Consider the following 18,587-nt stretch of genomic DNA (forward strand, 5'->3'; position numbering starts at 1 on the left):
TTTTATTAGAATGGTTTTCTCAGAGGTCAATGAACATTAATTTAGTAGAAATGTACCTTTATCACAGAGCGTGAAACTTTCTACAGGTACATTTTACATTCCACTTGTTTATAATAGTTTTTGCCCTTTACCTCGGGCACATACTAAAATGTCATTGAATCATATTAATGGTTTAAAAAGTGTTAATGAAGTTCTAACTAGAGAAATGTTTAAACAATGCTATATTTTTGTAACTATTACAGACTGTATAGTATTTTTCCATATTTCTCTGACAGAACTGTAAATACTACTACCTAAACCACTAAAGGGATTATTCACTTTGAGACAGGTATGGGTGATTCCTTTTGAAGAGACCAACATGCAAGCTCATGATGTTAAATGTGAACTCTGTGTAACGGTATTAGCAAACTGCACTAGTGTTGGCTCCTACAGACAAATATCCATAGGAAGACAAATGTGGGATACACAAAACACAAATAGGAGTCTACTGGCAACTGAAAATGCATGAAGTTGATCTCCATAAAACTTGTAGAATTTGGGTATAGCATTCACATATTAAACTCTTTCCAGAACAATTACATGCTCTTAAAAGAATTGTACGTATATAGAATCAGAAGTACACCCAATGCATTTCCACATGTAAATTGTGATCCACATTTTGTACCCTGAAATGTTCATATTTGTTCCAGAGAAAAAGCAAAAATCTTTTGTTGAATCAATGTGGTAGTTAATATAAATTAATGTGAAGACCATGCACAGCGATCTTTGCAGGCCCTGTGCGGGTTGGGTGCAGAACCTGACACCAGGCCAGGCTTTCCAGCCAACCTCCGCCTCATGCCCATTGTAGGAGGCACTCACCATATTTATACCAATAAATAAAACCTAAAAGCACACTATAATGAAATATTAATAAATGTTCAAAGAAATAAATAATTCTACCTGCATATTGTACTGTTGCGTAGGGTTAACAGTAATGTTATATTTAAACTCATCTGTAAAATAATTTACATTTGCAAATTCATCTGTGACATCATGGATTAAGTCATGAGATTTGCAGTAGGAGTCAGAGTTATGGTTTACATGGCTCTTGTGCAAGTTATGGATTGTGAAGCGAACACTAAATTGCTATTTTTTTTTAAATATATTACTACCACTGCATGTCAACTGTGGGTTTCTGAGTGAATTTTTATTATTTGCATATACATAAATTATGGTGCTAATATTAAAGTTATCATAACTTCACTGTGACCTTTTTTTGAGTTAATTTCACTTAATTTTACATAAATTATATAGCACTCAAACCTGCAGACCCTGTGCCCAACTCCGCTGTGCATGGTCATTGCATCAAGTAGACTTAATTGCCATATTTTCTGCAATAAAAGCATGAAAGCATGTAATATACAAATATGTGTGCCCATCTGTGTCCATATAGGTAAAGTGCACATACAGGCACATTGGTTCCATGAAGTAAATTTACTACTATACCACTAATTTACAGAATTATTCTTGGATTGAAAGTTATTAGTTTTTGTATGTTGATTTTACTGAAGACAAATTCATTATAGGATACTTAATCATTAAGTGGGTCTGAAGGCCTACGTTGGTCAATTCTGTTATTTTATTATGTGTCCTGAAACCAGTTAGTGTTACTGGGAAGTCTGACAATTGTGGACTACCATACAAAGACAAGCATTAATTAATTACATACTATTGCTAAAACTTTTCTCATCAACAATATTAGAACGTGTTGTTTAAATCATGGGGTTTTAAGTATGTAATTGCATGAAAAATTAAATTAAATACACGGATTATACCAGTTTGTTTATCCAGTGTGTTAACAGTGAAGTTAATAATACACTCAGAAATATCAATAAAAATACTCACTTGAGGATGAAACAAAAATCCTGGTGGAGGTCGTAAGTATTTTTCTTTTAGAAGTTCTAGAGGGTCACTTAGTTTTCTCTTCTCTACCCTGAAGTAAGTAAACAAACTTCAGTTAATTGATTTAAAGATATTCAGAGGGCGGTTATCCATGCAAATTCATGAAAGCCTCATTTTAAAGCATGAGTAAATGAAGAGTTGCATCATACAAACTAAATTTTAGCTGAAGGAAGTAAATAATCATCAATGCAACACATTTTCTCCCAACCATGCAAACTAAAATATTGTCACAAATATGACATTTAACGTATAGTGCAATTTATACTAGAACCAACTTGAATGACTATTACCAATAAAGGTTGTGCACATATGTCTGTTTTGTTTATTTAGGCTAACGAAAAACTTGGAAAATAGTTTCCTTCTTACAGAGGATGTGATGATTATCAAATTAGTATCCATTTTAAAAATGAATGAATTACCAAAAATGCTATTAATATGTAAGAATAAGATTAATAGTGATCTCATCAACATACTCTTTTGTATCTGTGTTCCCTAGCTAGATGTTGCTTAATGTAATGAGCTAAATTAAAGTAATGGGTAAAGGTCTAACAAGGGGAATGTAATGAGCGGACATTAAAAAAGGCCTAAAACTCCAACTACTTTCACCACAAAAACAGATGTAAAATACAAAATATGACTTAAATTAAAGCATTCTTTCTCTATGTGTGCTCTTCTACAAACCTATTCACTTTTTCACACAAGAGGAGTGAGGTAAGACATGCTGATGTCCCTATAACACTGAGAGCAGACCTGTTTGTAAGAATATGGCTAACCCCCTCCCCAATCAGATCTGTGAACACTTGAAGAGGCAGTGTGCTTGTAAACTACACAGATATGCACGCCAGAGTGCAGCTCGCATATGATGGTAAAAAGACTAGTAATAAACTGGGCAGGATTTGGGACAACAACATACGGTTCACACATTCATGAACATAGGCTGATAGAATTAGTTTCCAATCTTTGGTTAAAGCTTGTATATGTTTATATACGTTTATATACAGTGTCACTTTATTCAAGGTTTAAGTAGCCATTAAAGTGATCCTGTACAGGATACACATTTCTTCATGGCACCAAAATGACAGAAATCCCATTCATCACTGCTAAGTCCTGGAAACACATTATGTGTGTGAATATATGTTGGACTTTGGCCCTTAGGGCAGGTTCACCCCTAGACTTTTTGCTTGAAATGGTGACCTGGAGATGGTGATTTTTGGATACTGCGCACTTTCACTGTGTCCCAGTGGAAAGTGCGTGCGCACTCTGAGTGCATGTGCTGAGCTAGGCCTGCCCGCCCATAGGAATGCATGGGGAATGTATGTGTCCCTGGTAGTTCCTGATGCGTGGGGTGTACAGGCTTGAGTCTGGTATGTGTGAACTCGTGAGAGTGAATGCTGCGAGATGGTGTATGCAGCATGTATGTGTCTAGTAGCGAAGCGCCATTTCTAGACATGGCTGTACGTGTGCTGTGAGGGTGCTGACGCATGATTGGCTGGAGCTGGCTGGCATGCCAGGCTCCAGGAAGTCTGGATGGGTCTGCCCGGTGGTGAGTGGGAGATTAGCATGAGTGATGTGTGGGAGGAGTGTACCTGTGTCCTGGATGGGCTGGGTTTTCCCCACACAATGCTGGCTCCGCCCCCCTGTGGTGTGACTGATGACCCAAGCCCTGCCAGTGAATAGAATGGGTGGTTGGGCCATCAAGAGTGCTCCAGAACCAGCTGCGACTGGTTCTGCCCCCACCCTGCACCTAAAGACAAAGGGAAAAGGTGTATAAAAGAGGGGCTATGACCCCATGAAAAGGTTCTTGTTTGCTGCTTGAATCTACCAGGGGCGTGCTGCTGCTTGGGCTCAGGGATGGCTTGCCTCCCTGAGCCCTGCCCAGCCCCTGGACTTCTGCTGTCCTGGACTCTACCAGGACCTGATTGTTGGCTGTTGCCCTAGCGCCTGGAAGCGCTTCCTTCTCTCAGAGAGCGCTGGGAGCGCTGGATTATTGCCCCAGGGCTGTGGCTGCCCTTAGCGCCCCGTGAGCGCTTTACTTTGCATTCCTGGGCAGAGCGCTGTCGTTTTCCCTCGGAGGGAAGCGCTCCTGCCCTTTTTGGTGCCCCAGAGTGCTTCGTTGCACTTTATTCTTAAATTGCGGGTGCCACCCCGTTTATCTGGTCCTGAGCGAGTGCCCACCTCGCTGGTACCTTTTGAATGCTTCTCGAGGGTGCCACCCCTCGTAAATGCCCCCAAGATTCACCGCCGCGGCCCGAGCGCCGCAAAACAGGAAGCCAGGCACTTCGGTGCCTGACGCGGGGCGGGACTTCCGGTTTTGGAGGGAAGTCCCGCCCGCCACCGCACCACGATTGGCTGGCTGCCTGCCGACCAACCGGAAAGAGAATGGGGCTGAGCAATGGCCGCCCGGGGCTCCCATGATGTGGAGAGAGCCCCGGGGCAGCCAGGAAGCAGTCGCCGGATGTCGAGGGGCTCCCAGGACCAGGAGGGAGCCCCGGTGGGAGGAGAGCGCCGCCGAGCACCAGAGACCCGGTGAGTGCGTGCGGAAGGGAGGGGGCGTCGGGGCACTTTGCCGGTGCCCGCCCCTCCCCTCCAGAGCGAGGCTCGTTGTGTGCAGAGGCCCGTGGGGCCTCACCTAATGCCGAGTCCCCCGAGAGGGACTCCGCCTGGGTTCTGAGCCCGAGAGGCTCTTGGGCCCCATAACTGCTCCGAGTCCCCCGAGAGGGACTCTGCCTGTTGTCCCGAGTCCCCCGAGAGGGACTCCAACGTGCCCACATTTGTTTATTGAATCCTGAGAGGGGCACCAGGCGCCCTAAGTGTTCCTGGGTCCCCCGTGAGGGACCCCCCTGCCTAGTGAGGCGGAATTCCTGTTGGAGAGCCTGAGAGAGGCTCAGAGGGACATTCTTTTTGTGCAAAGAGCCCAGCGAGGCTCAAAGGGGCCAGTTGGTTTGTTCAGAGCCTGAGAGGCTCCAACTTTGCGCTAAACTTTCCCTGCTCCAGTTGCCCAGCACTTTGTGGGCAACTGCCACGTTTAGGCCCTGACATTGGGACACCGGGACAGTCACAGGTGGTGACTGGTGAGTTTGGGGAAATTGGTATTTGTTCTGCACCTCTGAATGTATTGATTATGCGTCATGTGCCTTTACACCTCTGAATGTTACGGCATCATGTGTTGGCTTACACCTCTGAATGGGTAGATTATTCATCATGTGTTCTCTTTGTCCTTTTACACCTCTGAATGTTACGACATCATGTGTGTTGCTTTTGCACCCCTACAGGTAGTGTGACGTGTAGGTGGTTGTTTTCTCCCTAGTACAGGTGGTGCTAGTGAGGCCCTGTTACCAGTAATGACTGGTTGTATGCTATTACTGAAAGTATGGCTTTATTACTGAAGGTATTGCTAAAGTGCTATTACTGAAAGTATTGCTTTATTACTGAAGGTATTGCTTTATTTCTGAAAGTATTATTTCTGAAAATGCTACTTCTGATTCCTGACAGTGGTCCAGGTGGCCCTGTCTTGTAAATAATCCCTTGTAAATTCTGCCCGTGCCTCTGGCACATTGTAAAGTGTGTTTTATCTAATGTGTTTTGGTGTAATACAAAGGCTATTTTTATATAAACCTTGTGTGGAGTCTCCTTTGTGGTGGGCCTTTGGTTGTTGTTGCTGGGGTGCGTGCGCAAATACTTAGCCTACATCGCCTCCAAGTTTAGCCTTGCTGCTCGCGCCACGTTACCTAGAGGGTGAGTAGGGGTTATCTTGGCGTGTAACTCCCTTGCCCTGACTTGGGAGTGGTGGTCTCTGACTGACTTTGGCGAAAGCCCTGGCCAGCCAGGGATCCCATTTCCAACATTGGCGGCAAGCGGTGGGATAAGGATTTGTGTTTGCGTTGTACCTTAGTAGCAGCTGGCTGCACCACAAAACTCTGCATTTTAGATAAAAACATTTTGGGGATTATTGTATGGAGTTTGCTAAAAATGTCATTTCTGTGGAAATGTGTTTCTTGTGCACTTTGAGTTAGGTGTCCCTAGCTCGGGAGGGTAGATCATCCCCCTAAGTGCAGTGTGTTTTCTGGATTCACCAGAAGGGTGGGATCCAGTGGTGGCAGCGTAAGTGTGTCCAGTGCATGTGTCCCCCGTCCCTGCCCTGGAGTAATGGTACCTGTGTCAAGTGTGGTCAGGTTGAGAAGTCAGGGGTGGTAGAAACTGCCTTACCAGTCTGGGGAGGGGTGTGTGTGGATGAATGGTGTGTGGCACTGGATGTGTTTGTGAGTTCTCTGGATGGGGAGCTTGCTGAATGCTAGTTTTGTTCAGATACCTAAGTCCTGTGTGTTGAACTTTTCCCAAGAACGTCTGCAGATAGTGGAGCCTGCTTTTTGATTTCTGTGGTCTGTTGAGAGACAGAATTTTGGAGTTGGTAATGTTCTGGGAGGAGAGAGGCATAGGGGATGGAGTGATTCCAAAAGGAGTGTCTGAGGTGTCTTCCAGCCCAGCGTGGTGGAAGAGGTTCAGTGTAGCCCAGCTAGGTCTCGGTGTAGGGGCTCACGTCCTGTCTCAAGAGGAGAAGGAGTGGGTGGGACTGCATGTCTCCAGGTGCCCGAAACCCAGTGTCAGGGCCTGGAGTGTTTCTGAAGGGAACATCAGGTCGGGGGCCTAGGCTGTACCAATAGGTCATTTGAGGAGGATCTTCCAGAGTGTCTGGAGAACGTGGAACCTCTGTAACCAGGGTTCCAGTAGTTCTGGTGTCTGGCAGTACCGCTCCAGTTGGGAGGGTGCAGAAGTCCAGATGGAGGGGTGCGAGGGGGATAGGTTCCCCAGTGGAAGAACCAGTGGGTCAGGGGCCAACCAGAAGGGTTGTGTCGCCAGTGAGTGGCCATGGTGATGCCACTTCTGTCCTGAGTGTCAGGCAGACTTGTACACGACACATTAGTTGTGTCACCCTCAAGGAAGTCCTGGTGCGCCAGGCATCTGACCAAAGAGGTACGTCCCTTGGTTGGGGAGCCAGTAGCCGGTGTTTCCGGATCTGGACGTAAGGGCAACTGTATGTAGTGTCCTGAAGTTACAAGAGGGAACTCCTGCCTGATGAGAAGGAACCGGGTAAGCTGTATGGGGTATTGACCTGCAGTGGTTGCCTTGCTGCTGAAGGAGGAGAGAAAGTCTTAGATTTTTGTTTCCAACTTGTAGAAGTCCTGGTGCGCCAGGCATCTAACCAAAGGGTAGCATCCCTAGGTTGGGGAGCCAGGGTCAGGTGTTGCCTGTCCTGGACGGTAGGGCGACTGTAGCCAGTGTCCTGGCCGGTTTGTCTTCTAGGGGTACCCCTGTGAACACAGGTGGGGCTCATCTTAAGTGAAGAGACCCTGTGTTTCCCAGAAGGGGTGGTACAGGCCTAGCAGGGATCTTTAGGGTTCTTGGCTGAGTGTTGTGGTACTACCCTGCGAGCAGGTGGGGCCTACCTTAAGTGGAGGGACCCTGTTCTACAGTGGGAGGGTGCAGAACTCTGGAAGGGGGTCAGAGGAAGTCTGACCCCTGTGCATCCGGTGAATTTGAGTCCCAGGTGGTAAACCAGTTAAGGGAGCTGTGACTCAGTCATGACCACCCTGGTGTCCTGTAGGCACCGCACTGAGCAACGTCCCCCTCGAGCAACGCCGCCTCTGCGCTCACCGACGTCGTCTCGACGCCGTCAACGAGCCATAGGATGCACCGCAACTGGGGGGCACCGCTGCGTGCAACGCCTCGCTACACCGTTCTGGTGGTGGTCTGACTGTGGTCACTGCTGCTGAGGAAGACAGGTCCTAAACTGGTGGGAGAGTTGTGTTCTGGAGGGTGCTTCAGAAATAGAGGTAGGGTGGGGCATTCCTGCCCGTGACCTCTGGTCAGCCTGAGGGTGCGGACCCTAGGTTGAAGGACCAGTGATAGTTTGGAACTAGACTGAGAAAGGGAGTGGAGAATGGCTATTGTAGGCCAGGGGTTACTACCCCCCACTCTGTGGATGGGCATGGACCAGTGGTATCTGGGTGGCCTAGGGCCTGGTCCTGGCCGTGGACAGCTTGGGAGTACCAGTGGGGTAGCCCAGTTGGTCCAGACAGTGTGTTTAGAAGGAATCCCATGGGTTCACCGTGGCGTAGAACAGGAGGGTGTCCCTGCAGTTGCGGGCCTGCGTCCGTGTTCTATCGCCCCAAGCAGGGAAGTCCATCACGGTGGTGATTGTTCTCCCCTGCGTTTTGGCTGGAAGGGGGTTATGTTGGACTTTGGCCCTTAGGGCAGGTTCACCCCTAGACTTTTTGCTTGAAATGGTGACCTGGAGATGGTGATTTTTGGATACTGCGCACTTTCACTGTGTCCCAGTGGAAAGTGCGTGCGCACTCTGAGTGCATGTGCTGAGCTAGGCCTGCCCGCCCATAGGAATGCATGGGGAATGTATGTGTCCCTGGTAGTTCCTGATGCGTGGGGTGTACAGGCTTGAGTCTGGTATGTGTGAACTCGTGAGAGTGAATGCTGCGAGATGGTGTATGCAGCATGTATGTGTCTAGTAGCGAAGCGCCATTTCTAGACATGGCTGTACGTGTGCTGTGAGGGTGCTGACGCATGATTGGCTGGAGCTGGCTGGCATGCCAGGCTCCAGGAAGTCTGGATGGGTCTGCCCGGTGGTGAGTGGGAGATTAGCATGAGTGATGTGTGGGAGGAGTGTACCTGTGTCCTGGATGGGCTGGGTTTTCCCCACACAATGCTGGCTCCGCCCCCCTGTGGTGTGACTGATGACCCAAGCCCTGCCAGTGAATAGAATGGGTGGTTGGGCCATCAAGAGTGCTCCAGAACCAGCTGCGACTGGTTCTGCCCCCACCCTGCACCTAAAGACAAAGGGAAAAGGTGTATAAAAGAGGGGCTATGACCCCATGAAAAGGTTCTTGTTTGCTGCTTGAATCTACCAGGGGCGTGCTGCTGCTTGGGCTCAGGGATGGCTTGCCTCCCTGAGCCCTGCCCAGCCCCTGGACTTCTGCTGTCCTGGACTCTACCAGGACCTGATTGTTGGCTGTTGCCCTAGCGCCTGGAAGCGCTTCCTTCTCTCAGAGAGCGCTGGGAGCGCTGGATTATTGCCCCAGGGCTGTGGCTGCCCTTAGCGCCCCGTGAGCGCTTTACTTTGCATTCCTGGGCAGAGCGCTGTCGTTTTCCCTCGGAGGGAAGCGCTCCTGCCCTTTTTGGTGCCCCAGAGTGCTTCGTTGCACTTTATTCTTAAATTGCGGGTGCCACCCCGTTTATCTGGTCCTGAGCGAGTGCCCACCTCGCTGGTACCTTTTGAATGCTTCTCGAGGGTGCCACCCCTCGTAAATGCCCCCAAGATTCACCGCCGCGGCCCGAGCGCCGCAAAACAGGAAGCCAGGCACTTCGGTGCCTGACGCGGGGCGGGACTTCCGGTTTTGGAGGGAAGTCCCGCCCGCCACCGCACCACGATTGGCTGGCTGCCTGCCGACCAACCGGAAAGAGAATGGGGCTGAGCAATGGCCGCCCGGGGCTCCCATGATGTGGAGAGAGCCCCGGGGCAGCCAGGAAGCAGTCGCCGGATGTCGAGGGGCTCCCAGGACCAGGAGGGAGCCCCGGTGGGAGGAGAGCGCCGCCGAGCACCAGAGACCCGGTGAGTGCGTGCGGAAGGGAGGGGGCGTCGGGGCACTTTGCCGGTGCCCGCCCCTCCCCTCCAGAGCGAGGCTCGTTGTGTGCAGAGGCCCGTGGGGCCTCACCTAATGCCGAGTCCCCCGAGAGGGACTCCGCCTGGGTTCTGAGCCCGAGAGGCTCTTGGGCCCCATAACTGCTCCGAGTCCCCCGAGAGGGACTCTGCCTGTTGTCCCGAGTCCCCCGAGAGGGACTCCAACGTGCCCACATTTGTTTATTGAATCCTGAGAGGGGCACCAGGCGCCCTAAGTGTTCCTGGGTCCCCCGTGAGGGACCCCCCTGCCTAGTGAGGCGGAATTCCTGTTGGAGAGCCTGAGAGAGGCTCAGAGGGACATTCTTTTTGTGCAAAGAGCCCAGCGAGGCTCAAAGGGGCCAGTTGGTTTGTTCAGAGCCTGAGAGGCTCCAACTTTGCGCTAAACTTTCCCTGCTCCAGTTGCCCAGCACTTTGTGGGCAACTGCCACGTTTAGGCCCTGACATTGGGACACCGGGACAGTCACAGGTGGTGACTGGTGAGTTTGGGGAAATTGGTATTTGTTCTGCACCTCTGAATGTATTGATTATGCGTCATGTGCCTTTACACCTCTGAATGTTACGGCATCATGTGTTGGCTTACACCTCTGAATGGGTAGATTATTCATCATGTGTTCTCTTTGTCCTTTTACACCTCTGAATGTTACGACATCATGTGTGTTGCTTTTGCACCCCTACAGGTAGTGTGACGTGTAGGTGGTTGTTTTCTCCCTAGTACAGGTGGTGCTAGTGAGGCCCTGTTACCAGTAATGACTGGTTGTATGCTATTACTGAAAGTATGGCTTTATTACTGAAGGTATTGCTAAAGTGCTATTACTGAAAGTATTGCTTTATTACTGAAGGTATTGCTTTATTTCTGAAAGTATTATTTCTGAAAATGCTACTTCTGATTCCTGACAGTGGTCCAGGTGGCCCTGTCTTGTAAATAATCCCTTGTAAATTCTGCCCGTGCCTCTGGCACATTGTAAAGTGTGTTTTATCTAATGTGTTTTGGTGTAATACAAAGGCTATTTTTATATAAACCTTGTGTGGAGTCTCCTTTGTGGTGGGCCTTTGGTTGTTGTTGCTGGGGTGCGTGCGCAAATACTTAGCCTACATCGCCTCCAAGTTTAGCCTTGCTGCTCGCGCCACGTTACCTAGAGGGTGAGTAGGGGTTATCTTGGCGTGTAACTCCCTTGCCCTGACTTGGGAGTGGTGGTCTCTGACTGACTTTGGCGAAAGCCCTGGCCAGCCAGGGATCCCATTTCCAACAATATATATATATATATATATATATATATATATATATATATATATATATATATATATATATATATATATATATATATACATATACACACACACACACACACACACATATATATATATATATATATATATATATATATATATATATATATATATATGCTCACATATACATACACACATACATTCATTGGTGGCTGGACAGATATGGGTTACTTCAAATGTTCACTTTTAAACAGTTATTTTGGGAAGGTTATTCATGTATTTGCTAATGAAGTCCAACTTTATACGGAGATAAGAGTTATTGTAGTTCTTGCTGTTAAAAACAACAAAATTAAATTCATAAAATGTTATTTTAAAAAATTTCAACAAGGCAAAACTGTGCGGGTCTGTGCTAATTTAGGAAAAGGTAGACGGCTACCCCCAATTTTAAGAATTGTTTGACTTCAGTTCCTCAAATTGTACAGAAAGTGATTATTCCGGAAATGAGCAGACATGAATTACCACAGTTTAGTCAGAGAGGATAGAAGGGTGTAGTGCTTTTTGGCTTTGCCTCTGAAATACACAGTCATTGTTTGCGTAGGCATCAAATATTTCTCACTGTGCAAGTGCTGGGCCAAAATTAAGATCTATGGTTTAGGAAGCATAAACAAACTGGAAAAGCAAGATATCTCCATTTGTGGTAAAATCCAAGCAATTGACTCAAGGCTGTGACAAAAGTGATATGTGAGGCATCATGTAGCCCTTGGGCTATGAAGGGATTAAAATGTCTGTAGTATTAGAATAGAATACAGACTTCCATATACAATATTGACCAGTACTGACAAAGAGGTCCCCACAGTTGTTTATAAGGTGGCATTTAAGAAGCAATCTTGTAGTGGTCATATTCCTCTGGTTAATGTACAGTTGACTACTCTTATGAACAATTAAGGGAAAATCTAACAAAAGAAGGATGGCTCCAAAGGAAATTCACAGTAAATTCAGACCTGGGAGGAATTAAATTCTAATTGATTTATAAATGATTATAAGCCAAGCGGGTCATCATAAATTATTGAATGATTACTCGGATAGATGTACGTATTGTCACAATGCATGACATAGTTAAGACACACAATTTATGGTACACACCTAAGCTGGAAAATTTCTGGTCCTCGATCATTTATGAAACAAGGCAAGTTTGTTAATAGGTAACAAAAGGGTTGTTTATAAATGATGAAGTGAGGAAGTTCAGAGAATTATGGGGTTGCTGGTTAAAGCTGTACGGCATTCTGATCCTGTGTTAATTTTAGTCATTTTAAAATTATGGTTTAGTACATCCAAAATTTCAATGGGGCGAGCGTCAGTAACCCAGTTTATCTAGACAATGCAATGTATCATAATTTTTAAAAATGTAATGCACCGTCACAAAATGTCATGTAAAGGAAGATGCTATTTTTGACAAAAGTTCACATTACAGTAAACTGCAGGACTCAACAAACCAAATATCATTAGTTGTATCCATGACTATCTTGTGTTTCCTGAAGGCGCTGAAAATCAAAAAAAAAATAAACATGGATAAGCTATGATATGGCATCGCAGAAGGAATAATATGGGTGGGAACAGCTATGGCAATGCATTGCAGGAACATATTTTTATTGTAAAAAAACATGTTTATTAGATTTCATTAACAATGTATAATAAAATATTATCTTGAGTATTAAGAATGTACTAAGCACCTGCTAGTTACTGTGTTCATAGTGTACCAAGCCAACATAACCATTAAGAGGCATTCTGTCTTGATTCTTCTTAACATCTTAAAACGAATGGAATGTCAGTATTTACTCAAACCTGAAGTCAATCTTATTGCCATGTACTAGATGCCATTGGCCTAACCAAAATAAACTTGCATACTATACTGAAATAGGTGTCTACCTACCGCTATTGTTAATTTCCCAAATGCTTTAATGGAACATAGCTATCAGAAACATTCTACATTTTCATGTTTCCACAGTAAAATGTATTTGCAAAGGATATTCGCTATAGATTGCATTGCAGATTTCTGTTGCAATAGTCATCGAAATTGTTAATGCGAATACAAAAGAACATAACCTTTGTTCTAATAATGTAAAAGTAATTTGGATCACTGAACATATGTGTTGCCTTAGCAACCACAGTAGAGTGAATCACAAAATACATGACACTTCCCCCACATTTTGTTACCATCAGAGTACTACTGGTCTGCAACTTACAATACAGAGAAGTGTACATTTATAAGTCAATAGTAGGCAACAACCTTCCCAAAAGGGTATTCTCCCCCAATCTTAACTTATACTTATTGCTCTACAGGCACAGTAATACATTGAACATAATTGTGTACCATCTAGATCAATCTATCGAAAGACAAGAGAGAAATCCCAATATCCTTTGTCCACTCGCAAAGGTGGTCTGAGACTGGCTTGGAGAGCCTTATAAAAATGTCAGCAATGGTTCTTCTATTTAAGAAAGAACAGGCCCAGACACTCGTTCAAATCTACATCTGTGATTTATTACAAGCAATGGCTCCAACCAACAATTACTACCAGAGCGTTTTGGCCAAAGCCTTTTACAGGACCCTTGAGAAAGGCTTCGGATGAAACACGTTGGGTGGGGAGCAATTAGCTTAAATTAAATCACTGTTGCAGATTTCAATAAATGTCTGCTTACTTCTAAATACAAATTAAAAAAAACACACAAATGCACACACCATTGAAAAGGTATACACAACTTAAAATGTATGGATAATATATTGACAGATTGAGGTGAGGTATTATTCCCAATGCTCACTTTTGACATCACATTAATGTATTCTCTTTGAAGGGCTTAGAACATGAAGTCACAATCCCTCTCCTAAGAAGACACTTATCGGAGTCCGGGTATTAGTCAACTACTGTACAACCATGTAAAGTACTGATTTGGTCAACAACAGCATTAAGGGATTCCAGTTCTGCCTTAATGGCAACCAAAAGAGATTGTGTGATTGTGGGTGGAGTCAAGCTTAAAGTGATATCAGTTGTGTGCTCTTACCCTGCAAAAAGCAGCACCATAGATGAATTAAAAAGGCACAGGAAACCAGATATATTCTTTGCATTAACCTTCATCCCTTCCACCCCAAAAATTCTGCAGGCAAGGAAATTAGCCACCAATTACTAGAAACTTTTCAAAGTGTGGAACTCGGGGGATCCCTGGTCAAGGTATATGGACCACAGCTGCAATCTACACTGGTTTCCCCAAAACAAAAGGCTGGGTGTCACCATCATGGGGCTGTACATCTTCATAAAAAAAGCAAGGTCTCAATATCTGGTTCAAAGAATTCTATTACATTATATTTAAAGTGCCTTGAATGATGCTCAAAGCATCCTGGAGCATGGGCCCAGGATACCACCAGAAGAGCCAATCAAATACTAATCAAAGTTTAAGTGGCTAAATTACAAGGTCCTATCACTTGCAGGACAGTGTTTAAAGCTCAAAAATGTTCTCAATTATCAGCAAATGACTTCTCCAATAACGAGACTTTCAGAGCTCCCTTGAAAAACAATGTTTTCTATTCAAACAAACATCTGTATTCTTAGCTCCAACACCAATGGGGAAATGCAAGGACCATATTTTTGGGTCAAACAACCTGCACTAAAACGATTTCCTATTTCTCCACTACTTACATTCCGATATTGGGTTCTGCATTGCTACGCCAACCATTGGCATCAACAAACTCTTCCAGGGAGGCACGATCTCCTACCACAATTTATACAATTATAGGTATCTCAACTGCCACATCAATCATACAAAGTCACTATGCCAAAGTATACATGATTGCTTGACAATGTGCTATGAATAACATACATAGTGACATGTGGAGCTACAAAACATAGGAGAAATAAATTAAAAGGTCAAAATATGAAAGAAATGCAAGATAATCTAGACCTTACTCTTATTCAGAGGAAACAAAAAACTCAAAGGAAACTGCTCATTTTTAGTGATCAAATTACCTGTAAATGGGATCCATAAAGAAAGGGGTGGGCCTGGCATGTTGTAATGATGCATCAGATGTTTTTCGTTGTTCATGGTCAACTCCTTTTTTTTCACCAAACACATGATTTCTCCGGGGTTCGGGCTGTTTCGCTTCACTGGCCCTACTTCTGCTGCCCATGCTTAGATCTAGAGGTTGCTCCTGATTTGAGGCTAGTGGAGTTGTTGGCTTTGAAGTTACTGGCGAAATAGTCTTTTCATCTTTACGTTTTGTTGTGAGGTCAAACGGAGAGTCTGAGCTTACTTTTTTTATTTTATTTTCTTCACTGGGTGACTGAGGCTCCATTTTTAAAGGAAGTGGCCTCAAGTCTCTTTCTGGAAAAGGGTACATTGACTGAGAGAATGCTGGGAAAAAGGGAAGGGGAAACATTGAAGGGTAAGGTAGAGCACCAACTTTCTTGTCTTGCAGACCCACAAGTCCCGTTGAACCAAAGTATTTTTCCGCAATAGAAGCAATGGCTTTAATGGAGTCATTTACAGCCCCCGACACTGCCGACTGTTCTTCTATCGATGGAGAGAACACTAAATTATTGTTGTATTCTTTCCTATTATTTAATGATGCTAACTGCCGCAGAGGACTCAGTTTGTTAGTCAACAATTTACCCTTTTCTTTAAATCTCTCCTTTTCACTCTCAATGTCACTTTCCAGATCTGAGCCGGATGTAGTTTCCAGATCACTGCCACTTGGGGTACTGACCTCATCAAGGTCACTGCTCTCAGATTGTTCACAGTTTTTTTCATTGGGCCTTTTTTGTTCAGGAGTCTGTTCTTGTTGAGATTCTGTTAATGTGCCTTCACCTGAAGAGCCCTTATTACTAAGTGCCTTCAAAACGTCTTGGGAAGCAGGCAGGATCTGGGGATGCGTCGCATTGGAAGTTTGGCTTTTATTAGAATGTTCTGTGCTTGCCAAGCCTTTGATGGGAGAGCTAGTAGATATCAAAGGTGGTCTGTGGTACAGACCCGAAGGGAAGAGGCCTGGAAAGCCAAAGGAAAATCCAGGGGCTGTCGGAAACGTAAGACCAGCAGGATGCCTATTGGCACCAAAATAGTCAGCAAGCCCCATGTGTCCATGATTCATGTTCCCCATAGAAGATTTATCCATGGCGGATGTCCCATGAAGCGAAATACCTTGCCCAAAAAGTCCTCCTGCAGCAAAATGGTTCTTCCCCTCACAAAACCTCCTGTGTTTGTTAAGGGATGAAGTAGTGCTGAACATTTGTCCACAGTCCTTGCACTTGATTTGAGTTCTGCAATCAGCATGCATACGCTTATGACGACAAAGGTTCGAAAACTGCGTATAGGATTTATGGCAGACTTCACCTGTGTCAAAACAAAACAAAAATATCAGGGTTTTCAATTTAAACTATACTGTGCATATAAATTAAACGCCTCAACAAAAAATGCATTACCAAGTTATATTGTTACTTGTGGCCCTAACCTCAGTGACCAACAAACTACTGTTGTTGCGTGAAAGGTAGACTTTCAACCTGAGAGCTGCCCCGCAACGTTGTGCTGCAAAGTTATTCTTCTGGCATACAGCATATTCCATGAATTTAAATAAAATGAAAAAATTAGTCCACTAATAGTATAATAATTGTTTAATCGAGTGATTTAGCCCAAAACCAAAAACAACCAAAAGCTTCAAGACAGATTATTCAAGGCAATTGGTTTATTATCAGTAGTTTTATTTTTTTACATTTTTGGGCACAAACTGCCCTGGTTTTTGTCCATCGGAGAGGTAGTAGAAGAAAACAACTTAACTAACATGGCATTTTTACATATGTTGTCCCAGTTATGTGGTGTTTGGGTTGGTGATAAGCAGTGAGCCTAGCTCCCTTTCTAATATGTGACACACACCAGAAATACATCCGTATTAATTGCCCAATAAATAAATATGGATGTGCATTTGAGCTAACTTCACACATGAAAGCTACTGAACAATGTGCATTGTCTACTGAGACATATTCAACAATCTTTTCTCATGATTTCAGAAGAACTGGCAAAGGTGTACTGTACAATGGCTCTATTTTAAGCCTGTGAAGGAAGCAGAATTGAATGTATCCCATCCTGCAGGGTTGGTTCCCATGAACCACAATCGCATCCTTCGACTTCCACCAGTTATTTTACTAACTTTCCTGCACTTGGGAGCCCTGTCCTTGGGAAGCCTCGCCATCAACGTGCTGTCCTATCTCAAGTGTTTACACGGACATCAAACTACTTAAAAAAAATCATCAAGCGCTAAACAAATGTGCCTGTGTTTATTTACCGTGCAGTCCAGTAGGAGCATCTACCGTGTTATTATTAGTGTGAACGCCTGTGAAATACATAAATTCAAAGAGAAATATTACAGCCAAGACAAAAATAAGACTGACCGTTTATAGATTGGCCAGAACAAGAAAATTGAGCATTCCACAGGCTAGCCGATACTTTTCCGGATAATTTTACAGTTAGAGCTAGGTCATTTTGCAAAGAAATGTGCGCTGATTATCAGTGTAATGAAGACTTTTGTACTGACTGACCAGTGCAAAAAGGATACTTTTGGGCCATTCGGTGGATGCAAATGCTGGATAAAGGCTGCAAAAAGATTCCATGGGAGTGGTGCAATTGACAAGATCTGACCAGTTGTACTCATCAACATCCCTCATGTTACCATTGCTGTCATTTTTTTAACATCGCTATAACACACATGCATACATATTGCATTCAAATTAGAAAAATCTATTGAAACAGTTTATACTCAATTTCCTGGCTTGAAACGGACGTAAATCTAGTCTTAAAAAGTTTTTTTTTTTAAATTGATGCATATGCAAAAACTTGGAAAACGCAGATGGACAACCAGCAACACGGATAATTCATAAGTGTACATTCAGCGGCGGAGCAGACAAAAACTTTCCATTTGCATAGATTTCCATGATGCAAAGAAAAAGTCAGAATTCAGGGTTTGAATAACATCACTGGCCATTCTCTTTGACCATTCCAGGAAATACAATGAAACAGAAGTCCGCTACCTGTGCGCATTCTAGGCGTATTGTACGATTCATACCTTTCATTACTATCTAGCAGAATGTTTATGACCCATGTCCTAAATTGCTGAATACCATTCAGAAATACAGTAAAAGTTAGCATCTATGTTGCAGAATTTTCTCATGGTCATCTAGGTTACAATTTTTTTTTTTCTTAGGTAGTGATCACATTTTGAATGAGCAGATATGCACATATAAAAGTTTGGAACACCCATAACCCTGTCTTGAGGTCTGGAAATGGAGATGTTTACACTCCTCTTTGAGTAAACTCTTACCAAACAGGAGTTGTAATCCATGTTCCCTCTCATTTTTTTCCCTCTGTGTGGCAGTGAATGGTCTCTGTGCACTGCAGTCAAGGCCATGTGCGTCAAAGACATGTGACAGCTCACTAACCAAGCAAGTGCACTATCAGAATCAGTGGTATCTGTCAGAAGTGAGATCACTCACCCTTTAACAAAAATGACACCTCAGGGCTGACCCCTTCTCTGACTCTTAACTCCTCAGCTGGCATCTATTAAAAAGTTGATAAGGGATGGCAGGACCAGGAGTGGACACTACGGAAAGTTAACAGATCATTTATTGAGTATTGTATTGCAATTACATTTATATAGCATTTATTAGTCCTAACAAGGTGTTGGGGTGCTTTATGC

At 44.4% G+C, this 18,587-nt stretch overlaps 1 protein-coding gene across 12 annotated transcripts in view; it reads right to left on the bottom strand.

Annotated features, from left to right (window-relative positions):
* Window positions 1-18,587, bottom strand: part of MECOM (MDS1 and EVI1 complex locus) — a 136,049-nt gene that overhangs the window by 54,077 nt on the left and 63,385 nt on the right. For 4 of the 12 annotated variants that reach the window (XM_078665939.1, XM_078665938.1, XM_078665933.1 and 1 more), the window contains 2 exons: window positions 14,875-16,234; window positions 1,885-1,972 (listed from right to left, as the gene is read on the bottom strand). In XM_078665939.1, the coding sequence (XP_078522065.1) occupies window positions 1,885-1,972; window positions 14,875-16,234 (1,448 nt within the window). Of the gene's footprint in view, window positions 1-1,884; window positions 1,973-12,351; window positions 12,400-14,874; window positions 16,235-17,180; window positions 17,229-18,587 lie in introns of all 12 variants that reach the window. The other 8 variants (XM_078665928.1, XM_078665935.1, XM_078665934.1 and 5 more) reach the window with 3 other exon arrangements.

Source organism: Lissotriton helveticus, chromosome 11 (genome assembly GCF_964261635.1).
Source record: "Lissotriton helveticus chromosome 11, aLisHel1.1, whole genome shotgun sequence".
Taxonomy (NCBI): Eukaryota; Metazoa; Chordata; class Amphibia; order Caudata; family Salamandridae; genus Lissotriton; species Lissotriton helveticus.